The sequence below is a fragment of the Anneissia japonica genome, unplaced genomic scaffold, assembly GCF_011630105.1.
Source record: "Anneissia japonica isolate Jap-2015-1 unplaced genomic scaffold, ASM1163010v1 scaffold287919_len575428_cov197, whole genome shotgun sequence".
Classification (NCBI taxonomy): domain Eukaryota; kingdom Metazoa; phylum Echinodermata; class Crinoidea; order Comatulida; family Comatulidae; genus Anneissia; species Anneissia japonica.
Genome location: NW_022718751.1, coordinates 319490 through 341311, shown reverse-complemented (window position 1 = coordinate 341311; position 21822 = coordinate 319490). Strand labels below are relative to the sequence as shown.

General features: G+C 31.1%; 1 protein-coding gene across 1 annotated transcript in view; it reads left to right on the top strand.

The window, feature by feature from the left end:
- The window catches only part of LOC117110618 (E3 ubiquitin-protein ligase RNF220-like), a 37805-nt gene that overhangs the window by 8336 nt on the left and 7647 nt on the right, over positions 1 to 21822 (top strand). The window contains exons 3-7 of the mRNA XM_033253383.1: positions 12427 to 12553; positions 13816 to 13855; positions 15412 to 15529; positions 17651 to 17787; positions 21079 to 21205. Coding sequence (XP_033109274.1) covers positions 12427 to 12553; positions 13816 to 13855; positions 15412 to 15529; positions 17651 to 17787; positions 21079 to 21205 — 549 coding nt within the window. The remainder of the gene's footprint in view (positions 1 to 12426; positions 12554 to 13815; positions 13856 to 15411; positions 15530 to 17650; positions 17788 to 21078; positions 21206 to 21822) is intronic.

The following is a 21822-nucleotide window of genomic DNA, read 5'->3' as shown; positions in this document are numbered from 1 at the left end:
TCGACAATTTTTGAAATATGGCAAACCACGGAGATGGGTCTATAGTTAGTCATCGTCTGCTTATATCCACTACCTTTATAGATAGGTGTTGTTTTTCACAATTTAGGTCAGGGTGGACACTATTTCTATTTAAATCCTTCTCTATAGTTCTGCATAGTTCCTCCCATAATTTTTTTTGAGTTATTTTTGTATTTGTTTTCAACATTATCAAAGTAATTTGATTTTGCTTTTCGAATTTTGCTTGTTACTACGTTTCGTAGTTTACGATATTTGTTCAAATTGATATCACTCCCATATTTATCAGAAAGATGCTTTTCATGGTCTCTTTCATACATAAGTTGTATTTTATCTGGGCTCATTCAAGGAGTGAAACGATCTTTAACACGCATTGTCTTTAAAGGAGCATGTTCATTACATATATTTAAGAAGGAATCCCTCCATTCATTCCAGTATACATTGATATCACTATAATTATTATTACTATTTGACAGAATATTTGTGAGGTCTCACAACAAAATGAGTCTCATCGTTAGAAAATCAAAAAATGAGTTAATATTACATTTTGGTAGATCACATTATAAGCTTTAATTTGGTCTTTGAATGGTTTCACTAGGATAAATAGATCCAGAGATGTTAGCACTTAAAGTTTAGGTGTATGAGAACCAGGTTTTGAGAAAATTGGCCTCAAAGATAAATTAACCTGTACAAATAATAGGACTAGAATTACAGAATATGCGAAGAGAACACTGATAGTAAGATAATTCACTTAAAAAGTACACAATCATAAAATATAAGTATCAAGTTATTCAAAAACATTAAAATCAACATTTTGTAAAAATATTGCCTTCGACCTATTTTGGTGAATATCTCAATATGATTTCACCAACGATGCGTTTCATTTCGTTTTGAGACCTCACATTTTCATCATAATCATCATCATAAACATCATAATTCATTATAAACATCATCATCATCGTAATCATTATCAGCATATAATGTCCAATGATGGCTTTCATAGCAATAAAAGAAATTGAATTGTATTGATTCATCATCTTTATCTTCTACATCATCATCCTCAAGGTTATCAACATTGTATCAATGTCAGTAATATCAAAATCATCATCATCATCATCATCATTATCAACATCTTTATCATCATCATCGTTATCAACTTCATCACCATCACCACCACCACTGCCATTCAGTGCTATTCATACTGTAGCATAGAAGGTTGGCAGAGTTCATTCACTTTGTTTATTGTTTAAAGTTTTGAATACAGTAATTTATTAATTGGCCATTTTCTTTCTTAATGCTCATGTAATGTGCTTGATATTAGGATCAGTTACTGCCGTACGAAACTGCACATTAACAACTTGCGCTAAAAGAAGTTGAGTGCGAACAATCTCCCCTCATTTACTACTGTCAGAACTGGTAAGCGGTAATTAACAGCAAGAAAACATGCAACTGTTAAATATGATTTAGTCCACCCACGGGACAATGTAATGAAATCTGTGTGAAATCAAACACTAAAAATAACGCTGTCTTGTTTACTACGTGACAGTTGAATGGACGTTATCCATTGTTCGAAGCAACGTCTGTTTTCGCACCTTAGTGTTCAGTTTATGATGGTGGAATCCATTCGCGTTGTGAGAGTTCATCTTATCTGACTTTTCTTGCAAGTCGTTCATTGGAGAAGAGAAGATGATGTTCCCACTAGCAAACACTTGGGGTTATTCACAGTGAATGTTAATCTCTTGCTATTGAGCTGCGGTTAAAATGTCTGTTGTCAAGTGCAACAATGGAGAGTATTATCTTCACTAATTAGACAATTAGGCTGCTATTTACACTGTTTTTGTTTCCTCTTCAAGGATAATTTCCTACTCAGTTAAGACAATTTCAAACACTTGAGTTTACTGTCTCAAAAGCACTTCCAAGACTTGATTTTCACAACGAAAAAGTTAGTGTGAAAAGCACATCTAATCCCTTGCTACACACAAGACTGAATTTAGTTTTAGAATAGGTTTTCACACATTTTTAACAGTAGTAAATAAAACATAGTTTACTGTTAAATGAAAGTACTATACACTACATTATGTCAGTTGTACAGTAGTTCCTTTATGATAAAATACTGTAGCTCAACTACAAAGTTAATCACTGTACAATTCCGAAAGTTTACACCAAAATTGTCACTATGTATTTTTCTAAATATACTGCTGTTATACCACATTTTTGGATTAAGAATATAAAGTGGTTATATATAATAAGACAAATTTAATTAGTCTTTCAATTAAGTTCAAAATACAGCAAACACTGTTTGATACGTATAGTATTTAGTTGATTCTCATCCAATGGAGAGTTTCTCAGCGCTTAAAGGATACAAGTGGTGCTTTATCTAATAAGCTGTAGCTTGGTGGTTAAGCCTTTCAACCTTTGAGTTCAGGGTTTAAACCTGTAAGGCAGAACATTTTTTTTCCTTTTGACTACAATAAAAACAGCACCACTCTCAAAGTGTACATTAAAAAGTTGATAGCATTTCTGTACAGTAATTGGTGAGTTACATACTTGCTGTTGGGTTTAAAATAAATGAAATAATCTATAGTACCATACATCTCATTATGAGAATCAGAAAATAATTTATTTTTATTTAATAATTTCTTTTTTTATCCCTGCACCTGGGTATGGAAGGCTGAGTTAATTTGAATTTTTAAGCTAGCATCATAACTACCAAGCTCATGTACTCTAATTGTGAAGATGATGAAGTCTGATCTATAGAATTGGGAGGTGTGATTACACATGCTTTGTGCCTGGTGATATCCAGTAGTATTGGTGTACTGCACCAATACTTGTATACTATTTATAGAAGAATGCAAATAATGGCCTCAATTAGCGTACTAATTTTTTTTGACATACTATATATAATATCTAGGTGATAATCTTAATAGGATTGACTTTATTATTAAACAACTAATGGTTTAAATTGATAGATGTTATTAGGATATAGTAAGTAACATCTTCCATTAAATACTAATTCAGTAGAAAGGCTAATTTGAGGTTAGTCTCTTTATAAGATAACTCTCTTGACTTCTCTTAAAGTAAATAAAATGTCTCTGATACTGTAAATAATAAAGTAAATTAATATATATAGATTTAAATACAGTTCTACTTTAGTTAAATATTTAACATTGTTTTATGACATTCTATTTATGTTTTAGTTTAAATTGATATTGATAAAGTTGGGTGTTTAAATGCTTCCCTTAAAATTGAAATTTTTTTATTTTTAAAAATTATTAAAATAATTACTAAGCCTATGTATATTATATTGATATTACTCAAACAGTAAAATCTTTCAAGGAATAAAAGTGAATGGTTGTGAAGGAAACTTGAAATTCTAAATAAAAAAGTTTTTCCTCTTGAATGTCTTTCATCCCTCTCCCCTTTTTTAAACTCTTTCTGTTTCTTCACATGAGCCTGCCATGTTTTCTTGTCAAGAAAATATCTCTGAAATTGAATCTTGCTGAAGCTTTCAGTGAACTAATAAATACCTCAGTGCAGTGTTTGAATGTAAGCAATTAGGCAATAAGAAAATGCCTTTTACAAAGCTTTGAATACACCATAAAATCTGCAGTGAACAATTTGATTCATGGAGTCTTCGGAGTATAAATTTTGTGTAAGATTTAAAGTGTTCCATTTACGTATTTCTTCACACCTCCCCAAGACTCGCTTCACTCATAAACTGAGCTCTTGATCTGCAGGGCGCAAGCATCAACACTTGTCAGCCGAAGAAATTACGATGCAACTTTGCGCGATTCAATTATGAGTTATCCAACGCTTCAATGCGGTATAGAGTTAATAACCCACATTTAAAGAAGCTGTTAGTCCAAAGTGGTTCTTGACAGTTATTGAGGTTTAAGACGGCTAACATTTGTCATCTAGTAGGCGACATTAACGCAAGCCCCAGGCTAGAAAATATGGTTAGATTTTCTTGATCGTTACTGTAACGATGCTCTAGAGTATAGCAGGCAATTATGGGAAGTGGAGTAAGTTGTTTTAGGGAATTAGCTTTTCATTTATCTAATCCTGTCTCATAATGGCCACATGTAGAACTGGATAAATTCATAATTTGAAGCTGTTTCTTTGCTGCTCAACACGTCTCCCCTTTGGCAGTTCTGTTCGGTAAATGCAATGCTTACAAAGATTTCATTATTTTTATGACAGAGTGCTGAATGAAATATGAGATATTCATGTTTAGCGTCACAACAAATGTTATTGATCCAGCATTTCATTGCAGGCATGAAAAATGACTTTTACTTTTGAATGTTTTTCAGTTGTGTAAGAATTGCTAGTGACTTAAGATTTGTTAAGTCTACTTAAGTCAACGAATTAAACAATAATATAATTACATTCTTGTGAAACATGCTAAGAAAACATGTTTTAGAAATAAAGTCAATTCATCCATTTATATTATTATACTTAAAGAAGTGCCTTACCAATTGAAAAAGTTCAGTACCGTTAAAATTACTTGTACAGTACAGTATTACTATAGACACTGGATAGTGCAGTACTGTATGCAATACTGTACTTTCTTACAGCAATACATGCTTTTATAGTACTAATACTATTATAAACCAGGGGTTTAGAGATGACCACTTGTGGTGTTGGGCTTTAGCCCATTTCATCTCTAGTCACGCCCCTGGTCAATATGTATTTATCTATATCGTGACAAATTTTTAATAAATAAAAAAATAAATAATATTGTATAGTTAGCAATGTAACAAAATTAATTATGTAATGGAAATTTAAATTGAATGGACTTCAATAAAAAATTTTAATTGACAACATTTGCACATGAACTACCATAATCTATTAAACTTAAAACTCATATTTTATTTTTCGAAGTTTCACAACCATATAATTTAAACAAAAGATATACGTACAGTAGACAAAAAAATAATTATATACTGTATACATACATGCACTGTTTTTAAAAGTAATTTAAAAAAAATTATTTTAATGTTTTTTTTGGTATTATGAATAAATGGGTAAATGATAAGACAGAATTTCCTGACACAAACATTCTTTTTTGGATACTGTATTTATTAAATTTTCAATCCGTCATTTTGCACAGGTTCACGTACCGACTGATAATCATGAATATATGATGTGGCGAAATTGACTAACATGTCGAATTTGAAAACAAATGAAATTCGAATTAATCGATAATTCATACAGCGTCAGCTGTCCATGACCCGCACAGAGAAGCCAGGATCACATATTGGGTATTAATGTCTACACTGTGACTGGGTTTTGTTTGCTCTGATTAGCTGGGTATTATCATCAGCAGAGAAGCAATAGGCAATGAATGCTTTTCTAATGAGTAATTAAATACTTGGTGATTAAAGCCTGGCAAATAACACCTGTTGGACCATCGCTGAATCTCAAGATACACTGACTGTGCTTTTAGCAGGTTCACCTACCAACTGAACATCTACTCTCTGCCTCTATTCAATGCTTATTTAACTTTTTAATTCATGCTTTAGAATTATATTCTGAAGTAATGCTACTTCGTGAATCAAATATTTGTTTAACAATGGTACTAGAAAGTTTCTATAATTGTATTTCACACCAAGTTTCTACTTAATGTCTGTAATTCAATAAAAGCTGAATTCTTTTAATCTGTGCTTCGTTGGAAGTTGATAATGATGATATTTCTAAATGATCAACTAAACATTTTACTGAATTGTGTAGTAAATCTTTAAATAGAATAGGGTAATTAAAAGAAAGTTAAATTTGCTGCTCTACCTGTTTACAGTACATCACCTGATAAATTTTATGTAACAGCCAATCACATTTCTTTTAAGTTCTAGATTATGTTGCTTCAATTTTTTTCCAATTCATAAAAATATATAACATATTTTATGTTTTTGGAAACAAACAAAAAAAACCCCTTTTTTTGTTGTGAATTTTTTGTAGTTATAAACAGCAAGAAAAAACAGCCTGTGCTATTTGTCGTTAATAATTGAAAATCAACTATAAAAGTAACATTCTTTTCTTCTTAGTCATGAAGTTTATGTGTAGCATAAAAAGTAAGTACAACCGCTAAACATTGCGTAAGTTCTCGTGAATGCGTGTGAATGAGATAATGTCATGTACATGTTTTATAACTGTTTGCGTAGTAGAAGCCATATTTCATACTACATCTCTATGTTCATACTGAACTAATTGTAAATTATGGTTTTAAACCGTGCACTATGCAAGTATTTAACATTTAGATGCATATGGTATATTGTATAAATTTATTTACTGTTTTAATATTAAATTTATTCAGTGTCAACATTCTAGATTAGAAATTGTTCATTAATAATCGGTAAATTGTAAACATAAAGTATTTACTATGGTAATGATTGTAGACTTATGTATTAGCACTTAATACTAATGCCATGAGATTTCAACATCCAATAGAAAATTGTAAAAGAAACAGAGTAGAACAAAGCTTATAATAATAACATACTGTATATTGATCAATGTTTATATAAATAGTATAATTTTAAAAGTTAATTATAATTAATAAATAATATAATTTAAAAATTATAACTAAAAATAGTAATCTAGTAGAATAATGCATAATTTGTGTTCATTTGACACATTTTTTCCAAGAAGAGAAGAATTACTTCACAAGACAGTTGTGGAACATATGGAACATATTTTACGGACATTTTCCACAGGATTGATTTTTCTTTGACATATTTTATTTATGTACTAAAGTTATTTCGTCCTTTGATTTTCAATCACAGTCTTTATCAAAAATAAACTAATCATTTTGGGAGTTAATAGAAAAAATAGCCACAATCTTCCCATTGACGGAATTGTATTTACGTAGCATTTTAATGGTATTCCCAAATGTATAATGTGTACAGTATGTGAATTGTTTGACTAAACCTCGGTTTTTAAAGATTCATGTCCATTTGACACTTGTGTTTGTGTGTGTGTGTGTGTATATATATATATATATATATATACAGATCTGTTTCGGCCTTCCAGGCCTCATCAGTGCAGCTAGGGTATTTCTCTACTGTTCCGTTTTAATTTTAAATAGTTTTGCATTATGTGGCCGTTTGTTGTTTTATGGGTTTTTCCCATTTGCCTTTTAAAATTTATATATTATTAAAGAATCTCTATTGAGATCCAGCGGGCCGCCATTGATGCACGGTAGTGATTGCATCTTTAGATCTCCGATCTTGTTCACAAATTCACAGACTAGTGCTGTCTCGTAAGATTTTCGTAGGACGCGTTAAGAATGACAAAATATTCTCTGCATCTACTGGAATCGAGCCACATAGCTTGTATTCCACTATTTGCATTCACACCTGGGCTGTGTATATATATTGCCTTGGTTTGGCTCTCTAAACATTAGTGGTCGTTGGACTAGTTTGGGCCCTACCTAAGCTGGTCGAACGTTTCGTTTGGGTCTATACCCTAGCTGCACTGATGAGGCCTGGAAGGCCGAAACGGATCCGTCTGCAGACTATACATATGTATAAATATGCATTTTAATTTGTGTTTAAATTGCTGTCATTGTAATAGTAATTAGTTTGGTAATTAATGCTAAGGGGAATTTTCTTTTCTTTGTATGTGGTTATTGACTATTATTGTTAATCAAAGAAAGAATATTCAACCTTTAGCACAAATATTAGCATTGAAATTAAAAAGAAGGATGAGTTATTGCAACAATGTGATTACTAGTTGCTTCTGCATTCCCAGCTCCTCCGGGAACAAACAATATTTCGTATCCAATTTGTGACAATGAAATTGAAATGGAGGACTGCGATTACGGAATCTAATTGCGCCAGCATCTCTTATTAATTTCTTGAAAATCACAAATTATACAAATTGATTTCAAAGAGAAATATCCAAAGTCAAGAATATATTAAATTTCACGGTCGTTGAGCTTAGGAACAATGCGCAAAGTTACGCACACAATTGCAGAGATCAGGTTTTGAAAGAGAACAATCATTAAAATGGGCATTGGGAATCTATGCCTGTATTGTCACATAATGAACGCTTTTGTATGACTGTTAATTACTTTTCAAAAGGGTTATTATTGATGTGTTTTCTTGTTGAATAAAGTTCCATAAAACAGGTGAAACAACTGCAGAAAATTCCCACTGTTTAGACCGAGGTGTAGGTTCAGGTAGGGAAGCAATCGATATCACTAAATTTATCTACTGTATTTTATAATAAAATGCATCAAGTTAACTTATAATCTCATTTATATAAGAATATTTTTTGTTTTTAACACCAGTGAATAATGTAATAATACTGTATGTATTTATTTCCTCAAATACAGAAGGGCGAAGCTAAGGAGGAACATAAGTTCCTATACACGATTTGGTAGCCCCAAACATCAAACATGAAAGGAAAATAACAAATGACAATAAGGCAAACAATCACACACAGCAAAGACACCACGCAAAGTAACAATTTTGTATGTGGGTTGAATTATCTATCTTCTAAATGTTTAACTTTTCTATTTATTATAATTATATTATTGTTATTTATGATATTTTTTTAAATAAAAATACATAACCAGTAAGCTAATAATTAATTTTTTTAAAGCTTAAAATCTGTTGTCGGGCAACTACATTTCTCGTTTTCATGTCATTCTGTCACAGTAACTAATAATTACGATTTTTAATTCATATAATTTGTGTAAACCAATTAAAATAATGATAGTAGAAGTTGATATTTTATTTTTAAATGAGCAAATTAATGTCTTAAATTGAATTTTTATGGATTGAAAAAATATGTGACAGACAGTAAATCTATAAATGTTAATGGAAAACAGTTCTATAATTAATAAAGTCGGTAGTAAAGACTTACCGGATATTAGAACACAATACATTGATGGATAAATCAAATTTAGCAAGTTATAATTTTCTGATTGGTGTAAATAAAAGGCTGTGGGTATAATTTAATTAATCATGTTGTAGTAGAATTGATTGTCAAATCCCCTTTTTTATGTCCAAGATCATTACCTACTTAAACAAGGTCTGAGGAAACAATTGAATCAATTTCTTTACAACACTGTAAATTTACTGCCAGTAGCAATACTATAAAACAAAGAATAATTAAGACAATCTGTGATCATTATTAAACCTTTTTGTGCCTGAAACTGATTCTAAAAATAGATGAGATTATTGTGTTTACCAGCCTATACATTAAGCAAATATGAGTTGCTCCTGGCTGGGAACCATTGACAATCGGGCAAAAAGGTTAAAAAAAACTTGAAAAATGTAAAGTTCTTCATACTGTAGGAAGACTACTGTCTTCAGGTGAAAGCATTCAGTGGAGCTATTTCTAAAACAATAAACATCTGTTGGAGATTACTTTTTAGGTAGTAGCAAATAATAAATACATTTATTACTTGTATCCAACTTTTAAAACTAATTAGAGTATTAAACTTATATTTGATACAAAGGCCCTTTCTTCTATAGCCCTGTCCCATGGATATTGTTGAAGGTCCCACAAAACAATAGTAGGGAGTTTTCAATTTGTGCGACGACATGACGCTAGAACAGAATCACTCATGCATGCACATCCTACCAGGTGTTCTACGTTCTCTGCATACGAACATTAGAGCCTGAAATTGGCAAAAAAATAAAAACACAGATTCTGAGCAAATTTTACTGGTTCTTTTTTCTGGTGGATGACACTTTAAGACTATATTCCATTAATCACATAATATTTAAAATCCTTTATAATTAATTAGTGCATTGCTATATTGTCCTGCTTACATTATGTCCTCTACCATATTTATCTAAATAAGTCATTATAAGTAATCATTGATCATTATCACTTATAATTACTAGAAATGATGTTGTTAGTTTCAGTAATTGTGCAATTAGATTTTCTTATCAACACTCGTTCCACACACAGCATAATCTAATGAAAGGAGGCGAATGAATGAAGTTTGAAATAATTGAGGCATGCCATCCCAAAACCAGCGCACTGTCGCTAAATGTTAAACTGGGTATTTAGTATTTGAATGCATCAGTATTGTATATTTTAGTACTGAGAAGAAGCTGTGATACTTTTACTCGTAACTTTGGCAATTAGTAAGTCAATTCTAGTAATTGACTTACTATTGCCAAAGTTACGAGTACAGTAAATTTGGCAATAGTAAGTCAATTCTAGTAAATGATAATGTTGAGAAAAAAAATATATGAAAGAGCCAATTTTTATTTTTTGGTCACTGCTGATGCTGGTTTTGTGATAGCAAGCTCCTTACATAATCTCGATTTCTTTTTTTGGAGTTTGTTTAATACTGTCTTATATAAAAGAAACGATTTCACATTGAGTAATTTTATTAAAAATGTTTAGCAGATTTTACAATTTTACTTAAAATTTTTATTTTTTTAATGGAAATCACCATATACAAGGCTAAAAGCCACTCATGGTATAGGCTAGATAAAAAGTAACATAAACAGGACAAAAGTAAAAAAATCTCAATCAAGCAAACTTTAGAGAACGACTTCAGAGTGGACAAGATAAAGATTCATTGTTACTAAAATCAATAGAATTAGCTTTACAGTTATGGTAAGAACAATTTCACTTTGTAGTCTAATGATCAGCTGAGAATCAATAATTTTTTTCAATTGCTTTTTTATATTGATAGCTATTAACATTAATGATTCTTTGAATTTCACAATTGTTATGTAATCATTTTGTTGTACTTTCTACTTTAACCATTGCTGATACGATTAATTTTATTTTGGTTTACACTGAATTGCGTCAAACTGACAATAAAATGGCAAGTATCAAGAAAGAAAATTAATTCAAATAACGAAAATCAAAATAACTAAAGTTTATTATTGTAATTTAGCAATAATAAATTACTTTACTAAAAAAAAATTTTTTTAAATCATTAATAGTGTATTGCACAAATTATTTGCCGTTGAATTATTACATTTTATATATACTTTGCTGTATTAATTTTTACTTTTCTTTTTGTAATCATCTTATTGTAATCGGTGATTGTAAGTATATGAATATATTTCCGAAATAAAAAGAGAATGAATGAATGAATATAATTCATGCAGTGAACATGTTTACTAGTTCCACTGCTACAGTATGCTAGTCAGTATCTTTTTATCTTGTATACGTCTCAATATTTTGCTATTGGCGTAAATTGATTCATTACCAAATGTTGAACACATGGTTTTCTACTGCAATTTTCCGACGGCAATCTTCCAACTGTAATTTTCCCTCAATTAGGGTGTTTGTCTCAATTGAATTGAGTATGTATTATCTTGATACAATCCTAATTCGATGCTTAGAACACTCTTCGTCCAATTAGACCAAGATAACAACTGATTATTAATAATCTAAATTATGATTATCAGCGTCAAGTACTAACGTTAGTAATACACCTACATGCAAACCATTACCGATTACAAATTGATATAGCCGCTTGAAATTGAATTCATACCACCACAACTTTGGATTATGGTGTACGCCATTATGCCTATACATCATACATCTTACTTTACTCTATCTTGACTAATTCCCAAGCACTTAAAATACACCGTAAATCAGGATTCTAAATACCAGCCGACGATATAAAGAATGCTATGGATTAAAAGAGAAATTGTAAGCGGTGTTAATGATAATAAGTATTAGTTGAGAACTAGAACACAATACTTACTTTACTGATTGGAAATGATCTTGCTTTTGACTTGTATCTAAGTGTAGTATTATAATTCTCCCATTAAACACATTTCTCTGACAACAGCACTCTTTTATATTTGCATTTAATGTCGATTTATTTTTCCAAGTTTTAGCTATTTGTGTCAAAGGAGTGTCTTTGTTTTATCTTTAATGATTTCTTGGAACAAAGTTAGAAATTTGTAGTTTCCACATTTTTCTGTTGTGCCATCTTAAGTGAATTTAACAGATATTGATTGCAATCAATTCTTGACATGTCTATTTAGAATTCATCTTTGTATAGTAACTGTAACATCCATGTCAGTGATGGCACATTCATATGTATGAATGACAACATAAAATATAGGGACTGTTACACAGTTTTAGACATATCAAAGGTATACTGAAAGTAAGCAAATGTGTGTAAAAATGAAAACAATTATTGCTCATCTGAAGAAGAGTGAAATAAGGCTCCGAAAATGACTCCCCTGTTGATTTACCAATTAATTATACCTTACTGTTAGATTGCTACAACCTACATATATTTTCTTGTTTTAAATATGATTTTAATATAAATAAATATGATAATTATATTGTATGTAAAAAGATCGAACTTTTAAAAAATGGTCATTAATGAAAATAAATTTTATATTTAATAAACTATACTTTAGTTTTACAGTGTGTTGATTATAATTTTAATTATTGAAACTAATTATACTTTCACAGGGAAAAGGAAATGTAGTTATTTATTGGATGGGCAGATGTGTTGCAGTGTATGTGGCGTAACAGTTAGAGCGGGAGAACTTCAGTCTCATCTGAATCAAGAAGTGGAACGACTCAATAAAATGACAAGGTTTGTGTATGACCTGGATGATGTCAGTAAGGAGTCGTTAACAATTATCATAATTTTCACAAGTGTGCCAACAGTATTCTTTTTCGGTACCACTTCCCTCCCCTCTGAAAGTGTACAAAAAAATGTTGATTTTGCAAAACCATTCTTCATTTCTCTGTAAAGTCAACTAAAGCAATGTACTTGGTTTCTTAAAAATGAATATTATATCCATAGTAACATTATAATTTTACCATTATTTTACATAATGCATGTTATTTTTAATCAACATTTTTATGCATATGTGAAAGTGTACAAATTTGTCTACTCCCTCCCCCTTGCGTACTGGTTCTACACTTGTGAAAGTGTTGAACGACCCCTAATATAAACATGATTTTAAAGTAACTACAAATCTACAGAATTATAGCCAAATATCTAGTCCATAACTGATACAAAAATATATAGAATCTTCAATTCATTTAAATATTTTTTAAGTAATTACAGTATTATTATTTTAGAATACTTTATTTTTTTTATTGTTAATTGTATATTTTTATTTATTTTTGTTATTGTGTATTTCATTTCATCCAACATTATAAATGCCAGTATTTAAACTTTATTAATCACGCAAGACAAACATACTCATAAGATGCTCTACATAATCTTAAGCATAAGGCAAGACTTTATTTATACCTTGTTTAGCGAACCCACCGGCTGCAAATAATGATGATTTCGAATAAAAATAATTTTATTTTTGGCCAATTAGCACACCCGCCGCCACGAAAATGTGGAATTTTCAGAAGAAAGTAAAAGTTTTCTTTATTTTTATTACGCCCTCTGCTGCCTTGAAATCTCCAAATATAAGATATGTATATTTCTTCCTAATTATATAAATTTGAAGCATTTAACCATCCTATTTTACATTCACCAATAAAATTTTATTTTTATTTTCTCCTCAGTCTGGATGCTTTTGGCAAAACTGTTTGCTAAATAAGAAAACAAAATTTTATTTTTATTTTTATTCCACCCTCCTACAATGATCTTTAAAAAAATAAGTACGCAAAACAGGGAATAAAAAAGTCTTGCCTAAGGAGTAAGTTGTTTTTAGTCATACGAAAAACAAATGCTGTTACTTTGACAGTGTATAATATATATTTACTTGGTTCGTCTTTTAATCATTGTTATACATAAAATATGTATGTCAAGCTTCAAATTTATACATAAGTTAGACCAGACTTGAGAAATGGAAAGATAAACTTTCAAACTACTTCTTGTACTTACTATAGGTCTGGAAGACGCTCAAGAGACAGCTCTGGAAGCAGAAAGGTAGGAAGAAGTTGGAATTACCTTGTAATCATATCACCTCAAATTCAGATTTTGTAAGATTACTAAGAACGAAATCTCATATATATAATGTCATTCGATTCGGTTTCTGCTATTATTTATATGTATTTCTTACCTACAATAATCACAATATAAAAGCATGTAATCCTACCCTTAACGTGGAATTAGTGTAATGTTGACTTTTTAATGGAAAGTCTCCGAGCTGTTCTTTGAAAAAACATCTATTTTAGTTCTGTAATTGTTTTTTTTTCCTTATGAAAATTGCCAGTGGGCAATGTTTAAAGTTCAACAAAAGGAACATGGCATTCTGCAGTTGGATTAAATGGTGATTTTCATTTTAATATATTGTCTGCGATAAAATCGGAATAAAACCTCAAACATTCAATTAAACATTAAATTGGTCATATGTAAGGATCAACCAACTTTTAAAGAAGCATGGTTTGTGTTAGATTAATTTTTACAAAGACAAAGGGCGACTTTACCTTACAGTAGTTAAATTGTACCGCTGTTCACACTTAGATATATGTAGTAGGTTTTAAGATAGTAACAGGGGCAGATCCAGAGATTTTCTGACAGGTGTGGGGCACAATATGAAGTCCACGCCACCACGCCCACCTCAGGCCCACCATGGTTGGTGAAAATAAGTGGTAAACAATCGAGTTCTGCTTTCGCCCACTGCTGAATCACCACTGAACATGGGTGCACTCCCTTTCCTCTTTCCTCTCTTTAACTCAAATTTTTCTCCCTCTTTTAAATTTTTCGGCTTGACTTACCGGGGCACGGGCCCATATGGTCCCCCTCTGGATCCGCCCTTGAGTAAAGTTTGCGCATGCGTGGTCGGTATAATGTTACGTACATTCTAGGGAAAGTACAGCAATGCACACGGTATTAGCATGTGCTCAGGGAAATTTAACCAAGTATCGCTGTTGGCATTGGACTTTTCTGCTCATGAAAGACGGGGTGCTCATGCTTCCTGGGTAACGTTCACTCAGTTAAACTTGCTGCACTTCTTGGTTAACTTAACCAAGGAGATTGTTATACTGTGCCAGCTGTTCCCACAGGACGTTTCCAGTCAAAGTGACCAGGTACATGGTTAGTTTGACCAAAATTAATGAAATGTAAACATGACTTAAGACACAGATAGAACCAGTTGAAGTATATAGGAACAGTGTCAGGCATTTCTTGATAGCCAAGTAGAATATTTTGTTGTTCTTATTTTCAATTGAATACTGATTCAAAGGGAAAGCAATCCAGATATTGAATTTCAAGTTTTGTGGCTCACAAACATCTGATCATTCAGAATATAATAGCCTTCTGAATGAAATTCATCATGCTGATATCTGATGATGGTCAATCCAAAACATCTCAAAGGTAATTTGTAGACATGATATCTCTTATGTACTGTAGTAATACCGTACTATGTGCCCAAACTAATGTGTAATTATATTTATGATGATCTCAGTCTGGGATTATCGATCATTTGGGACCCTTGCAGCATTTAAAGTTTGCGTTTTACTATATTAATTTGTGCATTACAGGGATCGCAGGGCCCATCGTCTAGGAGAAACAAAGATAATCCGTCGTCATCCGATAATCCAGAGACCCGTTTTGAAACTTACTTGAAAATCAAATCAAACAGGCAATCACGGCTTAATGGTAAGACATCTTTTTTTGTTCTTTTGCTGTTTTGTTCTCAAAGCCTATTGGCTAGTCCTCTCTTATACTCATATCCTGTTCTTAGGCCTTACTTTCTTCTGTATTCACATTATGTTCTAGTCATTTCTTCCGTGCTCTTTAAGCCTTAGATTTTTTGCATAACATGGTTAATGTTTGTGGTTCACCATGTAAAATATAAGAGAATTATTACAAGAACTGTTAATTTATATGGAAACTAACTGTCTAGACTTTTTAGTTACTACACCCTAAATGTCATAAGAAGAATATCTTAAAATATAAAAAAGTGATAAAGTATTTACTTCATTTCCCTCAAGAGCATTGACCTTTCAACTCTCTGATAGCTTTATCTTTTGTGAAGTCCAGTCGATTTTGAAATATTGTTACCAAAAATAAAAAGTAGGGATTACAGTGAAGAACATTAACTGATCGCTCATCTAAACATACAAGAATCTATTAACAACTGACCAATGAAACCTGAAAGAACAGAAAAAACGAATCATAAATTAAGCGGGAATGACTGGTACCCGTATTAGCAGATAATTTAGTATTGTTGAAGCAATTATCATGGTATTCCATCATACTAATGATACATTATGGATTTAAGATAAGTTTGTTTTATCAATAAGGACTTAATTACTGATTAATGTTGCACGATTCTGCACAAGATTTATCTTGCATTCACGGCATGTTGTCATGTACGCTTCTCCTGTTTTTCGTTCCTGTCAGCAATCATCCGTTATTATTTCTGAATTGATTTCATTTCCTTACAGACCGGCCTCATTTTTGGCTTTATACTGTGCCAAATCAAATTTATTTGCACATGTAATATGTAGATATTTTTTAGTATTTTAATTATACATAGTTCAATATTAAACTGAAAGAAATAATGTTTTTCTGTAACTGTATCTACTTTAAATGTTTAAATTTTTAAATGTCTAGGCTTATATTTTTTAATGTAACAACTTTCTCTTTCCATATCTTAAAATGTGTTTTTTGCATTCATATGCTCAACACCATAAATAAATATATGTTTTCTCTAAATTGCCAAAAGGTTGCATCAATCAAAAAAAAATTTCGATCCTCTTCAGGTTAACCTTAGTCAAGTTTAGAAAATCTTCAACAAACCCATCATAAGCCTTTAGGAATCCCACTAAGAAGGGAGAAATGAGAGTGAGGGCTCTCATTTTTTCCCAAACTTCTTAAAATTCACGAGGAAAACGGAGTTGTTGGCATGTTTGATTTATTCGCGAGCAGGTGTGAAACTGGCTGTTGTCTCCAAAACCAATTAGTACGGCAAATGTGTTAAGCTCACGTCATAAGGCCAAAACAATATAGATTTCAGAAAAAAGAACAAAAAAACGTTGTATTTTAATCAGTTTTGACATGTCAGGACATACGGCACCTACTGCCTTGATCTTGCCATCACATGTCGGATGTCGTTGCATAGCGATTTAAGGGATTTTTACATGCGTTAAAGTAAAAAAGTACTCAATCCGCTCATTTAAAAAAAATCTTAAATTAAAGTTTTAAACTACTTCTGTACAGCTTGTTCTCAGACAGACTGCTATTATACTAGGAATAACTGACTGGCTCAAAAAAACTGATTGCCTATATTAAATAAGAAAAAATTGTTGATTTCTCGACTCATTCATCCCTTTGGCAATAATATACTACAACTCAAATGGCTAAATTAATTTTATCACTTGTCTATTTTAATTAATTATATTTATTAACTGCATTTATTTTTAATTGGTTACTTTTTACTATTTTTGTTATATTTTCGATGTTTGTATATATTTTTGTATCTGTATGTATTGAAATGGTTACACCCAAACAGAATTTTTGTTTTTTGGACAATAAATAATCTTGAATCTTGGAAAAATAGAATATGAAATATGATGTAGAATAATTAAATAAGTGAAATGAAAATTAGGTTAGATGTCTTTAGTAAAATCATGGAAAAGGACAAAAATCTTCTTTGTTCTGGGGCATACTGTAGTATATATAACCAAAGAAGAAGTCGTATAAATATTTCACAAAAACTTGACAATAACATAAATATAAATTGTAATTTATTGATTTATTTATTGTATATTGCAGCACGTGTTGGGCGGAGTCGCAGAGGAAGACGTAGTGGAGATTATTGCGGTGATCTTACACATTGTCCAATTTGCGATGAAGTACTTGAGGGCTCTCCCGAGGAACGAAACCATCATGCAGAGGTGTGCTTACGAAAGGTAGTGTACTTTACTTTTATGGCGGTTAATTGATTCAATTTTCTAATTTTTTTCATCATTCAATGTGTTCAAAATATCTTTTTACAATTCTAGTTTTTGAAATTTCTTTGTCTTTCATTTAAACATATGCTTGTAATTTCTTTTTTTCGGTATTGTAATTTATTCATTTGATAGATCAAAATATATTTCATTCATTTAGACTGAATCTATTGGTTATGTTCAGAATGATTTTTAATGGAGATCCTTTGACATCTACTGATTTTTTTTCTGCTTTCCTTGTGTTTTGCTGAAATGCAAGTTACAATTTAGTGCAACGTCTTCTGGATGGGATGTTAAGTTGTTGGTCCTATGTACAGTACGGCTATAATGCAGCACATTATTTGGTAAAGATTATGGATTGTCTCCCACTAGAAATCATCATTTTTCCTTGGCGTGTTTCACATTTAAAAAAAAATCCAAATCAAAGCATTCTAATTTTCGTAAATTTTTCCAAAAAAACTATAATTTGTTTTCTTTTCGTGTTTTAATTATTAAATTGAAATAAATTTTTCCAAATATAAAAAATTATGGTTTGTTTCCTTTCCATGTTTTAATTATTAAATTGAAATAAACTTGATTTCATTCATTAAGAAAAATCCTTATTTGAAAACAAATTTCTTTTGAATCTGTTATTTTGTTAAAGTAAGAATGTATTTTTTTCTATTGTATATAACTCTCTTGAGAGATTTGAGAAAATTTAATTCTTGTATACTTTAATGATCTTGGGACTTTGCTACAAAGGTTAAATTTAAGTACATAATTGTGATTTTCATTAGTCCTCACACATTGACAATTCCGAAAGTATTTACTGTCTTACCGCCCTTTCAGCAAACGACAGAAATCTTGCTTTTTACTTAAGTTTTTTTACATTTTTAAGATCAGCAAATTGTAATTTATTTTTGCAGATTGATAACAAAAAAGTCACGTTATTCACAGCTAATGAATCTCAGTGCGGACTTGTTTCACTCGTTGCAAAACGAGAGATCACAACTTGCATTCATATTTACAACCTTACTTGAGAAAAAAGATTATTCGCATTACTGGTGACCTTTTTACCAAGATCGTTGCATTCACAGATGTTCATTAGTGTATTTGAATCTTAGCTAGAAGTGATTTGACTCTGTGAATTTTTCACATAGAATCCATAATATATTTGTCATGTAGTTTTAGTACCAGTTAATTGCATTTTTAAATCTTAGCCTTATTACCAAAGTTGTTTCCTAAGTGACGGAAGCGAACGAACTTCAATATATTTGATTATGAAACTTGACAGAAAACATCAAGTATTCAAGCGAAGATGCCAAGTAACTGATCTTCTTTAATAATTTTTAGCACAATTTTAAAGATGTTTCATCAAAATAATAATTGGAATTAGTTTTCTGAAAACCATATAAATCTTTTACTGAAGCTGTTAAAATCTTTAAACATTATTCATTTTTTCACAAACTCATCAAGTGAAAGTGTTTTAAGATTGGAAACTTAAAAATGTACTCTCTGCTATGTGTGGGGGTGTGAGCCAACCCCCAAATAAGGCTGTATGAAATATTAATGATAATGATAATTAAAATATTAACAATAGTAGGTTTATATAGCATTTCAAGTTAACTTTCTCAGAAATTATAAAGTATTACAGATATTGTAGTAAAGCCATGATTCTTTGGAGATGATGTTTGGAATGTTGATTGATGGTCCTTTTTTTAAATGAAAGTTCACAGTTGTTAACTACATTTCGTTAGTTATTTAAAACTAACGACTTCGCTGTGCTATGTAAAATGATTAAGTAAATAGCTGAGTGTTAGTTTTTTTTTTACTGTACGGATGTAACTATTAATCATCAGATAGAGACCGTGTTACGTGAGTGAACAACAAAATTCTACATCTTTGGGAAATCTACCCAACTCCTGTAAACGATACAAGTACGGACCACGGTAATTTACTTGGAGATTACTATCCCGTTACAAATTCAAACAGCTTCCGTACGTTCCTGAAAAGATCGTACACAGCAGATGCCATCAGTCTCGCAGTAAACAACCTTCACTAGCTTATTGAAAGCAATGATGCTGATAACTTTACAGCAAACCAGCCCTCATCATGAGTGCTTTTCTTTGTTTTAAGTAGCGGAGTTGTTTGCTGGTCGTGTTCTCGTAATCAGCGCGACTAGCTGTGTAACTGCATGGAAGGCTGATAAGCATGATCCATTAAAGACTTCAGTACTTGTTTTTCGGCCTTGTCTTAAGATCTCTGGTAATCTCTTAGGAAGTCTCTTATCTGTAAATGGAAAAGGAAGATTTATTAAGCCAATTGCAGTCCAGTTAAATGTTTTTATAAACCATTCTCGATGTGTATATAACATTTAGTCCAAGACGTTCTTTGCTTGCGGAGAGTGTGCATTGAATAACTTGCTTTACAAGCTACACAATGTTGATTTTTTACGATTATACAATTTGGCATGGAGATTACCGACTTTTAAAGTACACAGGTCTGGTAAACACATTAAAAGTCAGTGAGGAAAGTGAAATCTAAATTTAAAAATCTTGGAACATGGAAAATGTCCGGTGGGTCTCCTTAGTAATTTATTATTGGACATGGTAATTGTTTTCGGTACTCAGAAATAAGCTACAAAATTTGGTGACAAATGTATTGCAGTGCAATGCTTGAGTATGAAAGCTCTATATGTTTTTTTGTAAAACAAAAAAAAAAGAATATTGTCTGTTTAATGTAAGAAGTGAATGATTCAGAATGAAATTAGTGATGTTGAACTAGGAATACTCCTTAGGGAGTGGAGGAGGTTGCATGTTATGTATGATTGATTCTGTATCCAATGACCAGGGGGAAAAAGGCACCTTGAACAAATTTTTTTTGAATATGTGTCTTTAAAAATCCTATACAGTAATAATAATGCCAAGTTTTAAAAGAACCATTCTAAAATTATGTATTATTTGTGATCCCAAATTGTTCCAACTTCACTTATTAATACATCATCTTTTCTAACATTTCATAGCACTGGTGGTCAGCTAGTTTTTAGGTTTTAAAGAAGGTTATATTAATAAAGAAAATTTATTATTTTCATACTAAAGTTATTTCATATTTCTATGTACAATCATTGATAGCAGTATGAAATAGGCCTTAATTTCTGAAGCTGTGATAACACATAATAGAGAAAAGCTACATATTGAACAGGAGACCTGTCTGACTTGTAGTGTAATTGTCTGTGCTTATGTATTTAATTTTTTGTATACATTTTATCTTCAGCAACATCATATTTCTCCGACTCGGGAAGACATGGCAGTTGATGTTGAAGGGGAGGAATATGAGGAGTACACTTGGTGTGGACAGACGAGAATCAGGGCTACCACAATGCTACAAGCTGGTTTCAAAGGTATTTCATTGTCTAAAATTATCTTTTAGTGCGTTCAGTAGGCCTACAATTATTCCCATCAGTATTGACTTAAGCTCTGTCCAGTTTATCAAATTTTCTTTGACAAAAAAACTGCTTTATGCCCATATATAGTCATGATGTGCCTATATATGGTCATGATGTGCCTATATATGGTCATGATGTGATGTCATCATGACATCACATTTAGGCATGCCACATGTTTTTGTTAAATAAAATTTCATAGTCTGGGTGAAGCTTTAAAAAAAAAATTAGAAGCTGTAGAAACTTCATATTTGATCTATTCCCATTTTTTCCTTCCTTGAGCCGTCCCCATTCACCTGTTTCTGATACTAGCATTTTTTCCATCTTTCAAATCACCTTTATTGCAACTTTCTCTCAGGAGTTTAATTTACATTTTTCAGATATTTAAAATATATATATATATATATACAAAGCAGAAATGTACAAACATCAAGAATCAATCACAAATACCATTAATAATAATTTTTAAAAAAATACAAGGGAAAAAAGACAATTGTGATAATTTTTTAAAATTAAGTTAATTATTTAATTTATTGAAAAACTATAGTTAAACATCAAACGGTTCACCAATACAT